This window comes from Phaenicophaeus curvirostris, chromosome 1, assembly GCF_032191515.1.
Source record: "Phaenicophaeus curvirostris isolate KB17595 chromosome 1, BPBGC_Pcur_1.0, whole genome shotgun sequence".
Taxonomy (NCBI): Eukaryota; Metazoa; Chordata; class Aves; order Cuculiformes; family Cuculidae; genus Phaenicophaeus; species Phaenicophaeus curvirostris.
The window spans coordinates 133,052,126-133,075,811 of record NC_091392.1 but is presented as its reverse complement, the minus strand read 5'-3'; the positions used below and the strand labels follow the sequence as shown (position 1 = coordinate 133,075,811).

Sequence of the window (23,686 nt, the reverse complement as noted above, 5' to 3'; positions counted from 1 at the left end):
CTCCATTTTGCTGAAAGCTAGTGCCATGTGGCCGTCACACAATCATATGAAATAGCATTTAAAGATAAGTCTTGTTGGTGATCGCATGGTTGAGGCCACTCTCTTATGCCTCCCTACAAGCTGGCGTCCACTCCCAGCACAGACCCTTGCTCCATGAGGAAGCCCCAGTAACCTGAAAGGCCCAATTATATTTAAATGCATAATTAAGAGAGCATGCTAGCTTTTTTTCCTGCATTCACCTGCAGGCTTTTAAAAATCTTTGTTTCGGTAACTTAAGGCAGGTTGTGTTTTAGAAAGCAGGTCTGAAACCCATCTGATACATATAAACTGCTGAATGTAATTAAAACAACTTTTCAGGGGATTCATATTAATTCCAGAAGTGAAATGTATTCGGTGCCATTTAGGTTTCTCTGCTCTGAGAACTGATATCGTAGCCCCAGCCTTTTGTCACTAGCAATTACTGGAAGCAAAAGCAGTGTTAAAAAAATTTCCCATATAGCTGCATTTCCATTTGCTCCTGCTGCTGAGAACATCAGGTGGTGGGGCTGTGGTCACAAAGAACTGACCTTTACTTTTTTGACTGCAGCATTTCATTTTAGTCTTTTTAAAGATAACCCTGATGCACATGTGACCCCAAAACTCCTCTGTGGAACCACTTGGCAGTTGAGAGAGCATCTTGCTTCCATTTTTAATCCTAGAAGCAAGCTTGCAGCTGTAGTAACGTTAACGCATGCCCCAGGCATATTCCTCTGGCTCTTGTAGCTACAAGGGGGAAAGTTCTCTCATTCTGTCCCTGAAGTATATAGGCAAGGGCTCAGCACATTTTTCATAAGCAGCTACTCACTACGCAATTCTTGATTTAAATAAAAATAAGCAATAAACCTGAAAGGATCTTTCCAGTTTCTGTATTTGGATTAACTCACTAACATGTATCTTTTGCCATAACCACCTCTTAACACACTTCTCGCTTCTTTGAGTGAAATGGGTCTTCAGCCACACATTTCTTCTTGCCTGCACACCACGTAGACCTAGCTTTTTCCTCCTGGCTGAATTGCCTTTGTAGGCTACCTCCATCCCATGAAATAGCTGGCGTGCAGACTTTGAATGCTGAGATCTGCAACTCGGAGTGAGCTTCCAAATCAAGACCTGCATGCCAGCAACATCAAGTAATTATTCAGAAGGACTCCTGTAGCTGACTGGATATGAGTTCACTTGCCTTAGGAAATTTCTTATAGTGGTGGTGTTACATCATTGTATTATTCAGACCGCATAGGTAATCTTACTATACTAATTAAATTAACTCAAAATATTTATATAATTACTAAAGCAATAAACTATCCAACAGATTATGCCGGTGCTGCCTGTGTTAGCACAGACTGCCATATGATCTGGGCTTTGGACTGTATTTTATCCGACATAGCTGTAAACATGAAGGGGCTGAATGTTCACATTTTTCTTTAGAAGGCTGGAAAGGGCATTTGCACAGGGACCAAAAGGTTCTATTAAGAAAATTACTACTTTGCTTTTTTATGCTAATGGCAAGTTAGTGATGGATCCAGTTTTTCCTTACCAAAGGGGAAGCCTCCATCTTTGAAACCTACAGGAAGGGCACTGCCAGAGCTGAGTTCAGCACCCGCATCACCTCCCATGGATGGAGACTTGCACAGGGCCATCCACCCTGCCTGCTGCTCCCAGTTCCCAGATGCTGGGGCAAAAAATCCCTCTGTGACAGTAGCTGCCAAAGCCTGGTGCTCCTGTGAGTTTCTGCTCTTCTTGCTGCAAGGTTTCTTTCTTCTTTCCTCCTTTCTTCCTCAAGGTCACTCAGTCTTAGAGCACAAGTCTTATGAGAAGCAGCTGAAGGAACTGGAGCTCTTTAGCCATGGATTCACTTCAACGCCTTGAAAGGAGGTTGTGATAAGGTAGGTTTTGGTGTTTTCTCCCTAGTAACAAGTGGCAGGATGAGAGGAAATGGCCTCAAGTTGCTCCAGGTGAGGCTCAGATTGGATATTAGGAAAAATTTCTCCACCAAAAGGATTGTCAAGTCCTGGAACGGGCTGCCCAGGGAAATGGTTGAGTCATCGTTCCTGGAGGTGTTTAAAAGATATGTAGATGTGGCACTTAGGGACGTGGTTTATTGATGGACTTAGCACTGTGAGGTTAAGGGTTGGCCTTGATGATCTTGAAGGTCTTTTCCAATCAAAATGATTCCGTGTGACTTTGTGTGTCTCAGCAAGCGAGCTGCTGAGATGGGTGAAATCCTGGAGGGAGACGCCCTCTGCAGCTCATTCACGGTTTTACTTGGCATCTCCAAGCGAAATGTCTTTTTGGTTTTTCAAATGCTTGCACTGTGGTCCTGAAAAATAAACGTAACTGGCTACATTTGGGGGAAAATGAGTTTGCCTGATGACTTCGGCTGATGCTGAGGCTGGACCACCTCGAGGGAGGCTCCCACCCCATGGCGCACACACGGTGCCCTGGGTGCTGCACGCTGCAGCAGGGCTCAGGCTTAGGGTTTCTGACATAAACTTGGGACTAAAAATGTTCTTAACAAAAGTCTTCCCTGAAAAGCAGTGCTTCTGGCAGGTGATGTATACCCATTCTCATTTGATGACACCTGCAAAACATATAGTGTGCTTATTAATATTCATAGTTATAGAGACTGGAATCAGGAACCAGATCTTTGTTTTAATTTTGACATGTTTTCATGTGGCAAGTGAATTCCTGTAACTATTTCACCTTGATATTTATTTCCTTATTTTCTTGCTGAAACTTAGCACTAAGAGGTTGTAAGTACAGGTTTCTGTTTAATTTTTCCAAAACAGGCAAGTACAATAAAAGCAATTCAAAGTCATCATTGATCTCAAAAATACTTCTTTGTCACCTTTATTTTTCTCTAAGCCGGTCGGTACTATCAGATTAGATCAAATAAGTTCCAGGGGGCAGGGTGTGGAGAAATGAGCCGAAATGAATCATTTCCTACATAAGCAATGTTATTGTGTCTAGACATTTTGATACCTCATCTAAAGCTCATCTTTGGTAGCTGGTTATTCTCCAATGTTTTCAGAGTACTTGTATAAGCTTTGAATTCTTTCATCCTTCATGTTTGCTTGGTCTGTGTTTTTTTTGTGAATCTCATGGGGGAAAAAAGATCTTTTCCTGATTTTTAATTATATAATTTGGTGCTGGATGCCATTCTAAGTAACTTAGCACATGAAGGTTTGACAAAGGGCCCAGTAATTGTGTATGTAATATCTTTTAATTCTGTGGGAAGACAAGTGAATAAATTCAGTCCACGAAGATATACTGATATCATGCTGTAAACAGCTCTCAGTGACATGAATCTGCCTCCTTGCTTATCTTTTATGATCTTGAGCAAGTGGTTCAAATGAACCTTTATGATGTATATGAAAAGCATTACAGAAATATGGGCGCAAAATGGTGTTTTAATCTGATTCAGGTTTGGCCTCTGTGTGCTCAACTGTTTCAAACAGAAGGAGAAGGGAGTCAGCACAGGACTCCTTTGATTGTGCTTCTTTCTCTCTAGCATCTTCCCGTCACTAGATATGTAGAGAAATGACACAGTTTTTATGTGGACCTGGGACATAAAGAGAACCATTCATAATTTCCTGTGGAGCTGCTATGTTGTACGGCTGGTAACAACTGTTAATTAGATAGAGGGTTTTATAGTTGCTTTGCAAATAACGAGGCAGATTGAGATAGTATTTATAAATTAGGGTGGTTTTTTAAGTAGATAAAAACACAGGAGGCAGTTCCAGAGCAATTTCCTCCATGCAAGAAAGAGTTAAATATACATTTGCAATAATGTAGACTAATATGTCCCACAGGAAATCAGTCCTATCTGAGATACATAGATGGACTGGGAGACCAAAATGCCAAAATTGCAGACGTTAGCGCATTTGACTGACATCGAAACCCACTGTGCCCCAACATCTTATCTCTGGCATCAGCTTTGAGGCTGGAATAAGTATATACTGGGCTCCGTTATGAGAAGATAGAAAATGTTTACTTAAAGCCATATTATTGGGAAGACATTTTTTATTTAATATTTCCACAGCTGGATTTTTGCAACTAGATTGGGTCACTACATCTGTTGGGTTAAGATAAGTAAATAGAAAATTTATTGCTTTAGTAACAAAACATAGTTGCAGATCTATCTCCTTGTTATTAGAGTGAATTTGGTGCAGTGATTTTTCTGTCTGTAATGCAATGTGAGCAGGAGAAAGAGTATTTTAGATAACTCTTAAAATATAAAGATCCCTAAAACCTTTCATATCTAGGTAATAAAATCAAGGCCACATCATCTCTGTTCACAAATCATTCCTGTAATTGTTTAGAGGACTGTATGTAAGATGTGGAAAATGAATAGATTATTTGAAATTTAGAGTAAATCCCTAATTTGCACTCAGTAGGTACAGTCAACAAACAAACCTAGAATCTTTTGCTGGATTAAATTACTAAAATATTTTTCCCTCGCAATGTTAGGATTATTTGCATTAGAGATGTCAGGCAGGTTATAAATTAATGTCATTTGTGAAGGTAAAACACTAAAGAAACTTGGTTAAGGTTTGAGGCTGGGAAAGCAATGGCAGAACATCCAGGCTCCAGCCCCTGCAAAAGCGTCATAGTTCTGATTTATTCAAGTATTTCTGTTTATTCATCCATGCCTAAATAATCTAAAAAAATGTCAAAGTTCAGTGCCTATTATTAGATTTTGTGGCCTGGGCTTGCTCATGCCTCTGAACTATGGCATTTTCTGTCAGACACTGTTCCCAGCAGCTCTCAGTAATGCCAGCACAAAAGCAGAAAGTCCGTTCAGGATGGGCTGCTCTACTGAAAGCACAGCTGCCAGAAGAGAGGAGCACAGCTTCTGAGGATGCTTTGTAGGATCTTTTGCAACAGCTGGGATCCTGAGGACTTTGTCTGGTATAGTTTCTACCAGCCGGTAACCTTAGGGCTCCTAATCACATACAATGTGTGTAAGAGCCATTGAACATAATGGTTAATTATCAAGGAAGAAAGTAACTTGGGGAAAAGACGTGAATTTTCCTTTTAGGAATGCAACATGGAGATTGTAATGGGAACTAATCAGAGACCCTTCTTCTCCTTGTGATATAATGAAATACAGGAACTTAAAGCTCAGGTATTATTTGTCTATGGGCACTAAACTTCAAGAAATCACTACAGTTAAAGAAAAATTACTGATGTCCTAATTCTGTACAGGTATTCTCTCCTGATTTTTCCATGTTCACATAAATAATTGCCTTTGTAATTTTATGCTGTGTATTCTTCTAGTGCTTCTCTTTCTTCACATGGCAACCGTGTCTGTGACAGAGTAGATGATCTCCAGAGGATGAATTCCCTGGTCAGCACCTCACACCTCCAGCTAGCTGCCTTTGCTCTGGGTACGGTAGGCTGGATCCTGTGCACCATTTCAATGGGACTTGTGGAATGGAGAGTGTGGCATGTGAACAACACCACCGTCATATCCTCCGGTATTGCCTGGGTGGGGATTTGGAAAGTCTGCTTCATCACTTATCTTCACGTCTCACCTGGCTATAAAGAACAGTTCTGCCATAAATTCAGTGGCTACGAATCCTCCATCCCCCACGAAATTTACGCTGCTCAGGGTCTCCTGTTGATCGCCATGTTCTTGGGCTTGCTGGGAGTGACTGCCACAATATTTGCTCTGAGAAAGATTTATATGGGAATCATTCATAAAACTCTTATTACCCGTTTCTTCCTGGTGGCTGGTTTCTTCTACATATTGGCTGGTCTGTGTGTCCTGATTCCCGTGAGCTGGAATTTCTATTCTGTAACACATAACCAGAGCATCGCTTTTCCTCCTGCTTACTACATGCCCTCCAGCCCAGCAGCACAGGAAGCTGGGGCTGCCATTCCTATTGGAATTGTAGCTGTCATCCTCCTGCTGTTAAGTGGGACTTTTTCTCTCTCATACAGATTTTCTGTGACTGCAAACACTACCACGAAATCCTGACAGGATAAATCCCCCCAGTGCTGTTTCAGAACAAGAGTATAGTGAAGAGATAAAGACAGCAGCAGGAGTGATTTTATAGTCAAGGAACTACTGAATTTAATTTTATTCTATAGCAGCCACACTATTTTGTTATATGAACCAACTGAATTACCATCTTAATTGTCACACATGACCAGGGGTTCATCTTAGAGATAATGCTACTGAGCAGCAACTTTGATTAAGTTTTACCATTTGTCCTCTTCTGTATAAATAGATGTTATTGATTAATTTATTTGTTGTGTAAGATATTTACCATACTCAAAGACCTGACTTTGAATTAACTGCCCTGTTAGAAAAACCTGAAATAACATGTTAAACGTGAACTTGTTTCGTTGTTACTAAGCTCTTTTGTCCATTATTGAATTACATTTGTAGTAAAGCATGTTTTGTGAAAAGCCGAGAATTTTAGTACCAATAATGTGGGTGTCATCATGGTTGTGTCAAATGAGTCTTCCCTGAATTGTCTTACAAAGGTCTTGCCAGTTTCTCCTCTACCCCTAGGGCACATGAAGAGCTTTATCTTTAATGCTTCTATTTTCTTTCAAGCTATTTGCATTTTATGTTGTGACATGTTTGCCCATGGGCAAGGTGTGCTCTTAGTTCCCCACTTAGGCAGGGCCAAAAGTCTGCAAGTCTTTGCTTCTTCATCAGACACTACATTGAATCTAAAGGTATTGCAAAAGATGGAAACAGCTCCTACAAGTCATTGCAAAAACCACTGTCAAAATCAGTGCTCTCAGTAACCAGGAATATTTAGTGCAACTTTCAGACATCTATACCTAAACCAGTCACTTCGGGTTCCATTTATAGTCAATGTAGAGACAAAGACAGTCTTTTTCCAAAACTGATGCCTAGAAGGGCTGGGAGATTACATTCTCCCTAAAATCCTGGTTATCTTAACCCAGTGTAATGGCTCTAATAGCTATAGTTGCTAACACTAGTGTACACAACCAAACGTCACCTAAGCTGGATAAGCTAGGTGAAATGAATCTGTCATTTAAGTGGCATTTCATATGCCAGTGTCATTTAAAAAAAAAAAAAAGTCCCAAATGCTGCAATGATGGCTATTTAAAAAAAAAATGCTAGTAGGAAGGTGTAAACAGTGTTGACAAAATGATGATCTCTTGAAAAAATATTCCTCAAAAAGGTTATTACATTTAAAGAAATGCTACAGGGAGCTTAGTAATTTACTTTTATTCTTTTAATTTACTCCATTTTCTAAAATACTCATGGATTCAGAGAAAGAAGAAATGAAAATGCAACAAAAATCTGACAATTTTGTACGTTACAAGAAGAAGGTAAAATGACAGCAAACCAGGTCTTTCTGTCTGTGGCTGTTACTACCTCAAGTTGTTCTAGGAGTCCATTTCTTTCTCCCCATCTTCCACACGGTCTAAACTTTGCTGTACCAACCATCAGCACAGAATCCCTACAGCACCTTCATTTCCTCTCTGGCCTTCCAGTCTTCTGAAATAGCAGCTTATCTCACCATTTGTCATTTTTTCATTTGCTGCAAGGGTTTATCTTTTGACTCTTTACAATGCTGTAAAGTACTTTCTAGTGGTGTTTCAATGAAGGCAAGTGATTTAATAGCTTGTTTGTTCTATATTGTTTCTAGTTTGGTTTCTGCTATACATCCTTTACAATGTTGGTGGGTTTCATTTTTAACTGTGCAACTCAATAGAACTCTTATCTCTTCCCACTGGGACTACAATATTATTAGATTTTATCTTATTGCAGTTGTAAGGAAAAAAAAAAAAGAGCTATCCATGTATTTATGCCAGCATTTCCCCACACTAATAAAATACCAATGTTCCCTGGCAAGGAATTTGATCTTTACCAGAATATAGCCCTCCAGAGGAGGGCTACAAAGACGATCAGAGGGCTGGAGAACCTCTTCCATGAGAACAGGTTGAGGGGGCTGTTCAGCCTGGAGAAGAGAAGGCTCCAGGGCAACATTATAAAGGCCTTCCTGTACCTGAAAGGGGCCTACAGGAAAGCTGGGGAGGGATTGTTTCCAAGAGCATGTAGTGATAGGACGAGGGGGAATGGCTTTAAACTGGAGAGGCAAAGATTTAGACAAGCCATTAGGAAGAAATTCTTCACAGTGAGGGTGGTGAGGCACTGGCACAGGTTGCCCAGGGAAGCTGTGGCTGCCACATCCCTGGAGGTGTTCGAGGCAAGTCTGGTCTGGTGGGAGGTGTCCCTGCCCATTACCAGAGGGCTGGAACTGGATGATCTTTAAGGAGTCTTTCAGCCCAAACCATTCTATGATTCTGTGACTGATTCTTCAAATTATTTTGAGTTCATGTGTGCACAGAAGTGTCAGTAAGTGAAACTGTTTTTCTCAGCTATATTTACGAAATGGTGACGTTCAATTTACATTTATTCTTCTTGGCTAAAAGAAAAAACAGCAAACAACATCAAACCAAGTTTCTACATTGCTGCCACAGCTGTTTCCACCAGGGATTCTCTTGATCTCTCCTGATGTGTGGCTATAAAACACTGGGGGTGTGTCTGACATAAGCTAGATGGTGAGGAAATTCCACATCTGAACAGTGGAATCAATCATCTGAGATGTATCAGGTTTTAAAATAACATTTTGCCACAAATAAGGTTAGACAAGTAGTGACATGAAGACTAGGTATGAGTATGAGTGAGCCTATCTCAGGACAGAGTGGGGATCTAGATAGAGCTCTTGGCATCTTTTCCCACTGTACCTCCCAGGTCTCTAATAAAGAAGTCCATCAATAGTCACGAAGTCCAGATTGTATGTTGCTATGTGATAAAATTTAGTCTATTGTCAAATACCAGGGTAAAATAAAACTCTCAATCCTTCCCTGAAGAAAAGATAGGAGGAAAAAAAAAATCTTAGCTCAAAACAAGGGAGAGACAAAACTTCCATTGATTTCTATGTGATTGAAATCAGGTCTAATCTTGATCCCCCAGGGCTGTGTGATTCATTAAATTTTAATGAATGTTTGTGTTCATTCAGATTTTGGTATTAGAGGAAAGTAAAGCTCCTGTGCTTTTATTTTGTCAGTGAGGAGGCGTAGTTTCCATGCACATATTTTTGCGACACATTTGTTTCAGAATCTGAGAAGCTGTTACCTTTCAGTAGGTCAGTTTTGTTGCCATTTCAGTCCTGCTTACACGGCCACTTTTAGGGTTATCTGTAAAACTAGGCAGCTGAAATTATTTCAATGTAAAACTCAAAAATGTAAAACCTTTCTGGAAGGCTATTTTAAACCTAGATTACTTTAGGAAGCTACGCTAATAGCCTGGCCTTGCGTTCATTTGTAGTAGTACAGTTAAGGACTGGCAGTGAGCTGTAGCACAAAGACAGGAGTGAGTGGTCAGAGTCTTGAAGTAGAGAGATAAGGGGCAAGGATCTCTTAAGCAAATTTCACCACTGAAAAGATCATATCACTCAGCTCTGTCTCCAGCTTCACTGCAGACTGGGACCTGCTGCCCCCCTTGTGACAGCACCGCTTGTTTTGTGGGCTCCACCCTGTCTAGGAATGTCTCCACGCTGGCCTCAGTCTACACATAAACTAGTCTTGCTTTATATTTTCTGACCTGACAATAAACAAATATTGTGTGATTCACTCACATGTCTGAATCCACTGCTAAAGGAATGATCTGAATACCAAGACTCCTTTTGGCTATCCTGCTGGCTATCTAGGCACAGGGGTAAGACATTCATCTTTGACCTCCATAACACATTCCTTGTTGTTAATCTACCAGGTAATGTGTTCTGTTATCCTTATTACCTTATTTACAACATTTGTCTACCTCACCTGTCCATTCATGGCTGCAGAACAAATTGTGTACGAATATCTATTCAATATTCTTCTCAATGCGAGATGCTCAAACAGCAGATGGAACTGGAAAATGCCTAATGGCAAAACAAGCCAATGACACAAAGTCATCTGAGATTTTCTTCCCAAGTGAATACACAATTCTGAGCAACATCGTTTGTGATCAAGTAAAGGGAGAGGGAGGAACTGGAGATGTTGTACTGCAGGGTAGGTCATCAAATTATTTGAATTTAGTCCGCAAACACAGTTTTTACTGCAATCAGCAGTTTTACATGAAGAGAGTCTTAATCGCCAGTTTTGAGTTCTTTAGCTGATTAAAACCAACACCAGTCTCTGAAAGAAATGTCTTTGTTGTCACGTGGCTTTTAGCATATTACAATGATGAGAGAGAGGGTGGTTTTCAGGAGTGAGCTATTTTTAGACCTTGGACTATTTTTCCCTTAGAATGGAAAAACTGAAATGTCACAGACAATTTCCTGCTCTTTAGACCATTAAAATACTTCAGGAAAAAGAGTTTTTGCTTAAAAAAATGTAAGCCTAGCTGGCATAATGCTTAACAGCAAATTATTTTCTTAAAATAGGAAACCAATGTATGTTAAATTAAAGGTTTCCAGAAGAGACATGTTCTCTGGAAAAAAAAAAAAAAATATATACCTTTTCAAAGCTGAACTGGAATTCCTTTCATTCTTGCCAACATCTGTATTGTCAGATCTGGTAATCATTCATAAAAATATATTTCCAACTGATATATTCCTTTTCCACTACTGAAATAATGTACTCTGTTTCCTTTGCTTGAGAGAGGTGAGATTGTTCAATAATTAATATGGTGTTTTAAAGCGTATTGGCTCTCAATTATTGTGTCAAAACCGATGAGGCACGAATAAAGAAAATAAGTCATAGAATCATAGAATCACCAGGTTGGAAGAGACCCACCGGATCATTGAGTCCAACCATTCCCACCAATCTCTAAACCATGCCCCTCAATGAATCTCATCTCAGAATTACAAAACCAGTAAATACTCGCTCATTTTGGGAACAGGGTGCACAAAATGTCATGTCACCCCCTTTCTCTTGGGTATACATGGAAAAGACCAAGTGTGAGGATAATTCCCAGAGTGATATTTTGGAGAAGCGTATACATTATGGGCAGGATTTTATACCCATCACCATCCAAGGTTTCTGCACATGTAGGCTGGCTGAATATGCTGACCCATTATGAAATAAATTGGTAAAGGTAAAAAGAAAAAGACGTAAGATCCTGCTGTGAATTAACATTGCCAGAATGTTAATTTCTGCGCTCGAGTGGGGGAACTCCTTCACATGGTGAAGGAGCTAAGAGAGGAGGTGAAGAGGCTGAGGACCATCAGGGAGTGTGAGAGGGAGATTGACCAGTGGAGCAGGGCCCTCTCACTAACTCAGCAGCCTGCTCGAGCTAGTGTGTCCGAACATCATCCACCTGCAAACTGCACGGTTAGGGGAACAAGAGATGGGGAGTGGCAGCAAGTTCCTGCCAGAGGAAGGAAACCTGCTCCCCTCACCCAGACAGCAAAGCCCCAGATCCCCCTGGCGAACAAGTACCAGGTGCTGCAGGTGGAATCCAGCCCTGAGGATGAGGATGGTGGCTCCCACAGCCTAGAATCCTTCCCTAGGCTGCACCATTCTCAGAAAAAGATAAAAACATCCTCCATCAAGAAGAAGAGGAGGGTGATTGTTGTAGGGGACTCCCTCCTAAAAGGAACGGAGGGACCCATTTGCAGACCGGACCCGCTCCACAGAGAGGTCTGCTGCTTACCGGGTGCATCAAGGAAGGAGGTAGCTAGAAAACTTCCTTCCCTGGTTCACGAGACAGACTACTATCCTCTGATAGTAGTCCAAACTGGTAATGACGACCTAACAAACAAAAAGGCCAAAGCCATCAAGAATGGCTTCAGGGCAATTGGGAGAATGATGGAGGGCTCTGGGGCACAAGTAGTAATCTGCTCCATCCCAATGCTAAATAGAGAGGAGCGGGAAGCCAGGATGAAGAATTCGATTAATACCTGGCTCCGAGCCTGGTGCGAGGAGAGGGGCTTTGGCTTTTTTGATCATGGAGGGGCTCACGCACCCCCAGGCTTTCTCGCTAAGGGCGGGACACATGGGTCTCCTAGGGGGGCTAAAGCCCTTGCTAGAAACCTAGCCAAGCTTATAAATCGAGCTTTAAACTAGATGTGAAGGGGGAGGGGGTTGAGCCCAGGCTAGACAGGAACGAGCCTGGACGTGGGGAATTGGTGATTGGGAGAGGGTGCGCGGGCGAGGACCACCAGTACCTCACCACACAAGAAGTGGGGGAGAACACACCTCGGGGTGCTAAGGGAGATGCAGGCACTCTGGTGTTAACTACTCCAGTTACCAGGCAGTTGGGAACGAACCCTGTTCCCTCTAGGAGGGCTGAAGGCTCGGCAGCTCAGCTGAAGTGCATTTACACCAATGCACGCAGCATGGGAAATAAGAAGGAAGAGCTGGAAGCTGTCATAGGGCAAGGGGCCTATGATGTTGTTGCCATCACGGAAACGTGGTGGGACGACTCATATAACTGGAGTGCAACTATGGTGGGGTATAAGCTTTTCAGGCGGGACAGGAAGGGTAGGAGAGGAGGCGGGGTAGCCCTCTTTGTAAGGGAGGACTTGGACTCCATTGAGATGGATTGTGGCCATCAGGAGGTTGAGTGCCTGTGGGTTAAAATCAGAGGAGCCCACCAGAAGGTAGATTTTGTGATGGGAGTCTGTTACAGACCACCCAACCAAGGAGAAGCAGCTGATGAGCTCTTCTATAAACAGCTGCGGTCAATCTCTGGATCAATGCCTCTCATTCTGGTGGGAGACTTCAATCTGCCTGATATCTGCTGGGTGTACAACACAGCAGAAAGGAAGCAGTCTAGGAGGTTCCTGGAGTGCGTGGGAGACAACTTCCTCGCACAGCTGGTGAATGAACCCACAAGGGAGGGTGCCCTCCTGGACCTGCTGTTGGTGAACAGAGAAGGCCTTGTAGGGGATGTGGCGGTAGGTGGACGCCTAGGACTAAGTGACCATGAGATGATAAAATTTTCTGTTCTAGGTGAAGTGAAGAGGGTGGTTAGCAAGATGGTAACATTAAATTTCCAGAGGGCAGACTTTGATCTCTTCAGAAGGCTGGTCGGTGAAGTCTCATGGAAGACAGTACTCAAGGGCAAGGGAGCCCAGGAGGGCTGGAAGCTCTTCAAAAGGGTGGTCCTAGCAGCTCAGGAGAAAGCCATCCCCGTGGTCCGGAAAAAAAGCCGGCAGGGGAGAAAGCCAGCTTGGTTGAATAGAGAGATCTTGAGGGATATCAAGAAGAAGAGAAATGTTTATGGGCTCTGGAAGAAGGGACAGGCCTCTTGGGTGGACTACAGGAGGGAAGTGAGATTGTGTAGGGAAAAAATCAGAAGGGCTAAGGCTCAGCTAGAAATTGGATTGGCCAAGTCAGTGAAAGATAACAAAAAATCTTTCTACAAATATATAAATAATAAAAGGCGGACTAGGGAGACCATACAGTCCCTATTGGACACAGAAGGAACAACAGTAACAGGGGATGAGGAAAAGGCTGAGGTACTTAATGCCTTCTTTGCCTCAGTCTTTAGTTGTAAGGAGGGTCGTTCCGTCTGTGTACTAACCCAGGAGCTAGAGGAGCATAATGAGGCTCCCGTGATCCAAGAGGAGGTGGTCAGAGCCTTGCTAGCCCGACTGGACAGCCACAAGTCTATGGGGCCGGACGGGATTCACCCTAGGGTACTGAAGGAGCTGGCGGATGTGCTGGCCAAACCACTTTCCATCATCTTCCAACAGTCCTGGAAGACTGGGGAAGTCCCACTGGACTGGAGGCTGGCTGATGTTGTGCCCATCTACAAAAAGGGCCGCAGGGAGGACCCAGGAAACTACAGGCCTGTCAGTCTGACCTCAGTGCCAGGGAAAGTCATGGAGCAGGTGATCTTGAGTGCTATCATGAAGCACATGCAAGAGAACCGGGTGATCAGGCCCAGTCAACATGGGTTCACAAAAGGCAGGTCTTGCCAAACTAACCTGATCGCCTTCTAGGACAAAGTGACTCGGCTGCTGGACGAGGGAAAGGCTGTGGATGTGGTCTTCCTGGACTTCAGCAAAGCCTTTGACACAGTTTCTCACAGCATTCTGCTTGAGAAACTGTCAGCCTCTGGCCTGGACAGGCGCACACTCTCCTGGGTGGAAAACTGGTTGGATGGCGGGGCCCAGAGAGTGGTGGTAAATGGTGTGAAATCCAGCTGGAGGCCAGTGACAAGTGGGGTTCCCCAGGGCTTGGTGCTGGGTCCAGCCCTGTTCAATGTCTTCATCAATGATCTGGATGAAGGCATCGAGTGCACCCTTAGCAAGTTTGTGGACGACACTAAGCTGGGTGGAAGTGTCGATCTGCTGGAGGGTAGGGAGGCTCTGCAAAGGGATCTGAACAGGCTGGACCGCTGGGCTGAGTCCAATGGCATGAGGTTTAACAAGGCCAAATGCCGGGTCCTGCACTTGGGGCACAACAACCCTATGCAGTGCTACAGACTAGGAGAAGTCTGTCTAGAAAGCTGCCTGGAGGAGAGGGACCTGGGGGTGTTGGTTGACAACCGACTGAATATGAGCCAGCAGTGTGCCCAGGTGGCCAAGAAGGCCAATGGCATCTTGGCTTGTATCAGAAACGGCGTGACCAGCAGGTCCAGGGAGGTTATTCTCCCTCTGTACTCGGCACTGGTGAGACCGCTCCTTGAATACTGTGTTCAGTTCTGGGCCCCTCACCACAAGAAGGATGTTGAGGCTCTGGAGAGAGTCCAGAGAAGAGCAACAAAGCTGGTGAAGGGGCTGGAGAACAGGCCTTATGAGGAGCGGCTGAGAGAGCTGGGGTTGTTTAGCCTGGAGAAGAGGAGGCTGAGGGGTGACCTCATTGCTCTCTACAACTACCTGAAAGGAGGTTGTAGAGAGGAGGGTGCTGGCCTCTTCTCCCAAGTGACAGGGGACAGGATGAGAGGGAATGGCCTCAAGCTCTGCCAGGGGAGGTTTAGGCTAGACGTTAGGAAAAAATTCTTTACAGAAAGGGTCATTGGGCACTGGAACAGGCTGCCCAGGGAGGTGGTTGAGTCACCTTCCCTGGAGGTGTTTAAGGCATGGGTGGATGAGGTGCTGAGGGATATGGTTTAGTGTTTGATAGGAACGGTTGGCCTTGATGATCCGGTGGGTCTCTTCCAACCTGGTTATTCTGTGATTCTGTGATTCTGTGAATACTACCAGATACCTGAGATGAGATGATGAGAATAATTTGTACCTGGCCACCTAGCCTGTGCCACATGGCCTCAGGAAAGACATTTTAAGCAGGAGAGAAAGCATATGGGAGCTGGGCAGCTAAATGCGTTGCACCCACTATATAAGCATATTGCAGCTGCTGGTTGACTGAAACTGAGGAGGGAATAAATCCCTTGCGCAACAGAAGTGCTTAAAAACCCCCGAAGGCTACAGAACTGGAAATGAAACATTCACATCTTGGGGAATAGATTTGAAATATCAGTGCTACTGTAGTTTGAAGGTATGGGAATAAAACGGGCCGATATGGAGATGTTTCATCTACCTCCTACAGCCATGGATAGAAAAAAAAAAAAGACTCGACTTCGAGGTGAATTTAAATAACTTAAAACCAGAAGTTACGGCAATAAATCCATTAGAGATCAGTATGATGGAAGTCACAGAAGGCACTGAAACAATCTACTGAACCTCTGGGTTCAGCCATACTGAGGTACGCAGAAGTCCCCTGGGAGTGTGAAGATGCCTCGCTGTTACTAAAAGAGCAGAGACAGGGGAGGAATGGTGCCATTGAAAGGAAACAGGGAGGGATGGGAAGAGCGACAGCAAGGGAAAAGAAGGAAGAAAAGGAGAGAATGAAAAGGAAAACAAGAAAAATTCCCGGATGTTGTAAAATTATAAAACATTGCGACTATCTGACATCATGACAATAAATACTTGATAAACCTTTCAACAACAGGCAGAATAGCTGACTAAGAAACGATGAGTCAAACATGGAAAAAAAAGATGAACAAGAAAGCAGGAATCTCATGTTTTGAAGAGACATGAAAATGAAATGAAGAAAAGAAGAAGGAAAAAGAGGTAGATAATACAGAAGACAATACAGCAAAAGTGTAGGGAGGGAGTCCACCATCCAACTACACCAGCTGCAGCAGAGCACTTCGGCAGTGATTTAGGTGGAAACTGCATACTTTTGAGGCACTGAGGACATCAGGGACTTGACTGACCAAGCGCAGGCAGCAGCTGCATGCTCTGAACCCCTGTGTGCTGCTCAAGACAGGCAGTAAAATAATGTATTGTACTTCTTTTTCTCCCAATGTATCCATCATGGGCCATGCTTCTGTGCAGCATGGCTGTGGAAGTTTGCAGAGGGGTCTGGACTATGCCTTGTTTGGCACCACCTTGAGTTGATCAGCATCAAGTAGGCTGGGCTGGATGCATAACCTTTAGAGCAGTGCTGAGCATGGCATACCAACACCTACATCATCTCCCCCAGTGCTGCTTAAGGTGTGAACTGGGAAACTTGAAGAGTCTGCAGGGACTTTCAAATAAAGGTCTGTCACTAAGTGATGGTTACTCAGTGAAGACATCATCCTCCAGAAACCCTTTTTGCTCAGATGCTTTCACTGGATTCCATGATCCTGGAAGCACTAGGAAAAGCCTACAAGATTTGCTCTAAGAAATATTTATAAGGGCTCAAAATCCATGTATCAGCTTTTCCCCAGATGGGGGATGTTGAAAATGTTCACTGGCATACGTCTGCTAATCCCTGTGAGCTGCAATTTCTGTTCTGCAATGTAGAGCCACAGTATCTCATTTCCCTTTCTCCCCACGCCAGCCTGGGGTGCAGGAAGCCGGTGCGGCCTCTCCTACTGGGATCACAGCCCATGTCCTGCTGCTCGTGAGTGGGACCCTTTCTCTTTAACATAAACATGCTATTGTGTTGGATGCCAAGGTTCCTTCTGATAATACAGGCTTCAGATGCCTGTGAGAAATGTGAGGCTGGGCTACAGGATAAACATAGCAACCTAGTGACTTCATCTGCTCAGGATGCTCTATGGGTTCAACTGTGACTCTTCAGTGACATTCATAATTTGATGTATGAATTCAGAGGAACAGAAATAAACTATGTGACAAATGATTTTCACCCAAAGAGTTATTTCTGTTAACTAACTCCAAAACACTGCCACATTATTTTATTTTTAAAAATAATATTTTAAAATTATTATGTTATTTTTAAAGTGACCTTCTGCATAGGTGGCCTGCATTTTGTTTGGTTGTCAGAGGTATGCAAATGCAGTGTTCATTTAATTGAATTGTGCCTACTGTAATCAAGTGCTATATCAGTGGACTCTTTCCCAAAAAGCACCTGAAGGATGCTTCTTTTAATAATATTATTTTAGAACTGAGCTGTGCTAGTTCACACAGACATTATAGCCTGCATTATGCAGGAGGACAGATGCAATATTTACCATGGTTAAGTAATTATAACCTATTTCAGGAATAAAATGATGTTGTTGAAGGGATTATGCTTTTTAATGTAAGAGTTTCAAACTAACAGGCATAACGCCCCTGTGGCAGGAAGGTGCTCAGCACATGCCAGTTCACCTTATCTTTTTCTGAGCACAGACCATGGAAGCATAGCCCATGAACCTTTCAATGTGATTAGTTGCAAGAGTGTGTTAATGCCTTATCTTCTTGCCACTGTTTCTCAAAAATATTTGTATCTGCTGGGACACATCTCTATAAATAGCTTAATTTCCCTTGAAAACTCAGGAATTCTGAGACTTACATTAAGCAGCTGTACATAGTAAATGTTCTTGGTTTGCTCATAGTCCAGAACTCCCAGATGGTTCTAGTAATGTTCAAAGCTGATGCAGTCATCAAAGTTTGTGGCAGTCTCCAGTGCCTCCAGGGTCCTTCTAGCTGCTATGCACAGTCCAGGACTCTGACATTGCTGTCAGGTGCTGCTCTTCCCTTTGAAAGGCTGGTCATCAACCCAGTCAAAGATTTCATTGACACCACCCAAAATCTATGCCAGAAAGAGTTTTGTCCACAAATTTCACAAGCTTTGACACAAATATTTAAACAACTGTCACGTCAAGATTGTATTCCTTGGTCAGAAAAACTTGCTTCTGACAAAAGCAGCACATCAGGAAATATGTTTTGTTAGTGGAACCTTGTATTTACAGCAGCAAATACAAACTTCTCTGGAGTAGGTATATCCAAAATGAACCTGAATGATAATTCAGACTTTTAACATGAAAAGTGAGTCTTACAGGAATCTCATCATGAAAGTCAAAAGAAATTTAGGAAAGTACTCAGCATTTCTCTTTAATTCTAGTCTAAAAAGGCTAAGCTATGATATGCAATGTAACTGCCTAAGGACATGCTGTCACAACTTCTTGGTTTATGCTAGAGAAATACCAGGTAGTTTGAAGAAAACTATCAGAAGTCCATAACACCTAAATTATGCTATTATACTATTTGCAAATAATGTTGCTTCTAGAAAATCTGACAAAAAATTCTAATTCTTTTTAAATTACCTAAATTAAACCCACCCTTATCATAATGGCCACTCCAAAGCTTTAAGAGATGTAAAATGTTTTTTTTTTCTTGTCTAAACAACCATGCAAACTAAAGATCAAGAGTAAGAAAAAAGAACAAACAAGCATACGAGCATGAAGGACAAGCCATGGGAGGCAGAGAAGGGCAACACTGCAGAACGATATAAAAAGGGTTGTGAGGGGTAAAGGAGAAGAAAGTTGAGTGAGTCACTGAGGACAAAACAGAGAGACAGGAAAATGTGAATGAAGAAGAAAGAAGATGAAAGGGAAAGCAAGGGTAAGGTGATCTAACAAAGACAAGGAAAAGTAAGGGATAAAATCTGCTTGGAGATTCAGAAAATACAGGTTTTGCCAGTACAGAATTCAGCCTGGAATGGTCTTCTACTTAGAAAATGAGAACAGGCACTTCTACTTTAGGGATTCAGATTCAGAAAAAAGAAAAAAAGAATGTCATACAGAGAGATAACATAGCTGGCCTCTAATTTCATGACTGAATGAAGGCCTAGCGCTCAAATGTGGAGAACTTAGAGTTGGTAGATCTGGCGGTGCAGAATACAAATTACTGCAGATTTATATAACAGGTATATAGATTTTGCAGCACACATGAGTCTCTGCAGTTCCTCTCCTCAATAATTGTATTCATCTGCCTGAGCCTTCTTCAGGAATTAACTTTTGGAGTTACAGCGGCTTGTAAATTGATGGCCAGCATCTTATTTGGGATGACCAACATCTTCATCCTAAGCGGATAGATCCATGTTAGTTTCTCTGAACTATTAACTCTGTCCATTCAATGCAGTTTGATCAATTATGCTGCAAGAGGAAGACTTAAGCCCAAATCCAATTTAATCCAATATTTACACAAAATCTTAGAAATTGTGCTTAGTTACTAGAAAGCCAGCAGAGGAAGCCCCTGTTAACATAGCTTTTCATAAATGCTTTCTCTGATGAATTCAGTGCTGGTCGATAAACAAAAAAGCAGAAAGTCCCCCCCAAAAAGAACCCTTTGTCTTTTAAAGCAGAAACAGTTTACAACAGAGTGGGTAGACTTGATAAGAGTAGTTTCTGCTTTCAAGCTTTTACAAACAGCAGAAGTTTTTATATCCGTCTGCTTTGGCAGACTGGTGTTGGCTACCAAAGTCTGGATTAGGGACCACAAAAATGCTGTTACCCAGCCCCTGTGGTAAGTGATCTAATTGCTGTGTGATGGCTAGACACACAAATGTTGAGAGATACATTCATGTCTGCAAACTACTTAGAAAATTGTTTGCAATGCTTAGACAACACCTGGACTGCTGAACTAAGGATCAGTGATTTGATACCATTAAGAGTGAGTAGTAAGTAGCTACAGACACTAGTTTGGTTTTAGGACAGGCTGCCTTTTTGAGAAATCATCTCTGTGGAAAAGATTATCAGGCAACATGATAAAATGAGAACAATATCATTTGAGAAACTGGGTCTTGTCCTATAATAGACGTAAATGAAGATTAAATATGCTGAAAAACTCTATTAAGCTTAGCTCAGCCTTCTCAAAGTCATCACCTGGCAATAGGATTACAAAAAAAACAACACCGTGATGTCAGTGATCATTATTTGAATTTCCTTTTCTGATCACTTGTCAAATAATTTTTTTGCACAAATTCTTTTCCTTTTTTTATTATTGATATTTCTGATGAGCTAGACTGTACTTCTTCAGACTGAAAGGCTGGAAAGTTATTACTGAGAGAAATAACTGATTTGAGCCTGGGGACACTTGCAGAAGGAAATTGTAAAACCTGAAACCAGTTGAACTTTGATAAACTCTATTCCCACAAAAGGAATGAAGGAAAACTTCCTTCTTATGGATTTAGGCAAAATCATTAAAAGGAAAAGATAAATAACTCAGTCAAGTGTTTTAGATTACATATGCAATTGCAGTGCTGTTGTCTTGCAACAGCCACTCATGGCTTCTTGACACGTTTTCTTGATGGAAATCTACCTCCTTTGACAATTTCAATGTTAATTAACTACATTAATTTATAATTTTCTGGTTAAATATCTAAATTAAAATTTTAGGAGAGTAATATGAGGATTTTTATAGATGCAGCCCACTAGAGCAAAATCAAGTAATAATTTGTCATTGCTACAAGGTTCTGTAATTACTCCATTGGTTTACCTACTGGAGACCTGAGCTGGGATAAGGAATGAGTTGATGCCTATTTCAAACAGAAGTTTGGATGCTTATGTGCTCAAGCACATGAATTTTAGAAGCCCAAAAGCCTCAGGTTTTGCAGCTTTGTTCCCAGCTCAGTAAATGAGAATAAAAATATTTTTCTTCGGTCACATTTTAAAGAAAAGCCTTCCTTTAAACCCTATGCACACAGTAAAGCATTGCACAGAGTTAAATGTGTGGAAGCTCTGGGGACACCCTAGCCCTCTGTTCCTTCTGCTGAAACAGAGTCACCCAGTGGCAAAAAAAATGCAAGGCTTTGATCATACAGAAAAGTTTGACTGCACAGCTTGGGGCTCAGCAGTGCTAACTGCAGAACCTCTCTTGTTGCTCTAGATAAGGAGGGTCTTGAACTCAGGTCACTCACTTTTAAAAGTATTTTTAAAAGTAATGTGCTCTTCTGATAGAAAATGGTGGTTAAATTACTTGCAGTCACTATTTAAAGTAGCTGTCACTGCATGTTGTGAGGGGCTGGATCCACTTGATGACAGTCAAATATACTGTAGGGCTTTCTAGAGGTGTGGATGTATCATGTTCCTAGTGTCTAATGGGGGTTTAGCAGCAGTTACCTACCTGCAAGACACAAAAAGCACAACTTTGACTTTGGCTCACCTCGGAACTGAGGCCTTTCCTTCTGTAAACTCTCACTCACCACATGTACTGGGTTTCCCAGTGAATTATTAGTTTTCTTCACAGCCAATACCACATGCAATAAGAATGTGACAACAGTGGATCAACTTAGGTTAAAAATTTCTTGTCCATAACTTTTTATATCACTTAATTGGCATTGCTTTCCATATGATAAGATGGGGATTGTTTATAGCATTAATGCTTCCTATAGAACAGATACTGTAGTAAGATGAGGATGTTACTTTCAGCTCATCTGTGGATGTTTTATGGTTCAGACTCTGGAAAAATACATATTATTTGACAGAACTCTTATATAAGTTTTTGTCATTTGTGTTATAATCCTCTGGCCTCCATGGAAATTGCTGCCAACCAAGACTGTCCTATGCTAGCTGCTGCCATGGAGACAGTAGTGACATGCGTGGGCCTCCTTTCTTTGTGGAATACCTCCAGCAAAGTGTTTCAAAACTATATCTTATTTTGTCTGATGGAAGGAATCCTAAACGCCATTCCCAGTAATGCTGTTTTAATGCCAGTCATCTTGAGTTCAACTAGCAATTAAAAATCAGAGCATATCTTTTTCTCCTTAATTCAAATTCTCCTCCAACCCAGGAGGAGGATTCCTCCTCGAGAAGCTGGGGATGCTGGTTCTATTGATTTCACTTTTGCTATTATGCCATTATTAAGTGGAGTCTTACTTGTATTTTGCAGATTTTTTTTATAGGGTATATCTTGCCAATAAAAAACAAATGCCTAAATTGAGCCTGTGCGAACCTCATGAGGTTCAACAGGGCCAAGTGCAAGGTCCTACACCTGGGTCAGGGCAATCCCCGATTTCAGTACATGATGGGGGTGATGTGATTGAGAGCAGCCCTGCAGAGAAGGACCTGGGGGTGCTGGGTGACGAGAAGCTCAACATGAGCCTGCAGTGTGCACTTGCAGCCCTAAAGGCCAACTGTATCCTGTGTTGCATCCAAAGAAGCGTGGCCAGCAGGTCGAGGGAGGTGATTCTGACCCTCTATTCCTCTCTTGTGAGACCTCATCTGGAGTACTGTGTCCAGTGCCGGAATCCTCAACATAAAAAGGGCATGGAACTCTTGGAACAAGTCCAGAGGAGGGCTACAAGGATGATCAGAGAGCTGGAGCACCTCCATTACGAGGACAGGCTGAGAGAGTTGGGCTTGTTCAGCCTGGAGAAGAGAAGGCTCTGAGGAGATCTTATAGCGACCTTCCAGTACCTGAAAGGGGCCTACAGGAAAGCTGGGGAAGGACTGTTCACAAAGGCTTGCAGTGATAGGACAAGGAGGAATGGGTATAAACTGGAGAGGGGTAGATTTAGGCTTCACATAAGGAAGAATTTCTTCACCACGAGAGTGGTGAGGTGCTGGAACAGGTTGCCCAGGGAAGTTGTGGCTGCCCCATCCCTGGAGTTGTTCAAGGCCGGGTTGGATGGGGCCTTGGGCAGCCTGGTCTGGTGGAATGTTGGAACTAGATGATCTTTAAGGTCCCTTCCAGCCCTAACTATTCAATGATTTTATGAAATTTGGGCTCCTGCAAATAAGAAAAGAAAATTCTTTCTGTCTACTCAGAACAAACATGTCTTCTTTGTAGCTCTGGGTTATCAATTTGATTCATGGTGCTCAAAGTATTTGTTACCAACAGGTGCTCTGGGATTATTTGTGTGAAATATCTTGCGTCTCTAAAAGAACTTTTGCAACAAAAACCTGAGACCGGCATCTCTCACCCTGCTGTTGTATATCTTCCATGGCAAAACTGAATGTTTGTAAGGTCTATCACGGATCTTTCAGCAATTCATGGATAAAGTCTTTATCTTCAGTATGGCTATCCAGTTTCAAACTGCATCTTTAAAACGTAAGTTTTATAAAATCTCTGGAAATGGAATAACAAAATGAAGGCTATCTTCACTTGGCAGAAAATGGAATGGCATGACATATGTTATGTTGGTTTGAGGCCTTAAAAAGCTCTGGCTTCTTATCACTGCCTTTCATTAAAGTTCTTTACATCACACACTTCAATATATCTGGAGTGTGAGTAAGCAAATTCTGTCACTGCAATTCTGCAAGTGTTGCACCTGTATGATGGGGAAGAGAAACCAGCTTTGTGTACTCTGGTGAGACCTGTGTCTCCTGCTACCTCCTGCAGTATATTATCCCTTATCAGGGCCACATGTTGGCCTGACCTCACCACCTCTGATACCTGTGGGTATGTACAAATACTAAAAAGCTGAATGCCTTTACATCCTTACAGTTAATGGATGGTGATATTTTATATTTTAGATTCAGCACCTCATGAAATTGTCTTTGAAAATA

General features: G+C 42.3%; 1 protein-coding gene across 1 annotated transcript; it reads left to right on the top strand.

The window, feature by feature from the left end:
* The first annotated feature begins 5,371 nt into the window (after positions 1 to 5,371).
* CLDN34 (claudin 34) lies at positions 5,372 to 6,016 on the top strand. Its single transcript, XM_069849961.1, has one exon. The coding sequence runs from the start codon at positions 5,372 to 5,374 to the stop codon at positions 6,014 to 6,016; it is 645 nt and encodes a 214-aa protein (XP_069706062.1).
* Positions 6,017 to 23,686: the final 17,670 nt, after the last annotated feature.

What these genes read in the sequence shown, in the direction of transcription:
- CLDN34 (XM_069849961.1), top strand. Translation starts at nt 5,372, where the DNA reads ATGAATTCCCTGGTCAGCACCTCACACCTCCAGCTAGCTGCCTTTGCT.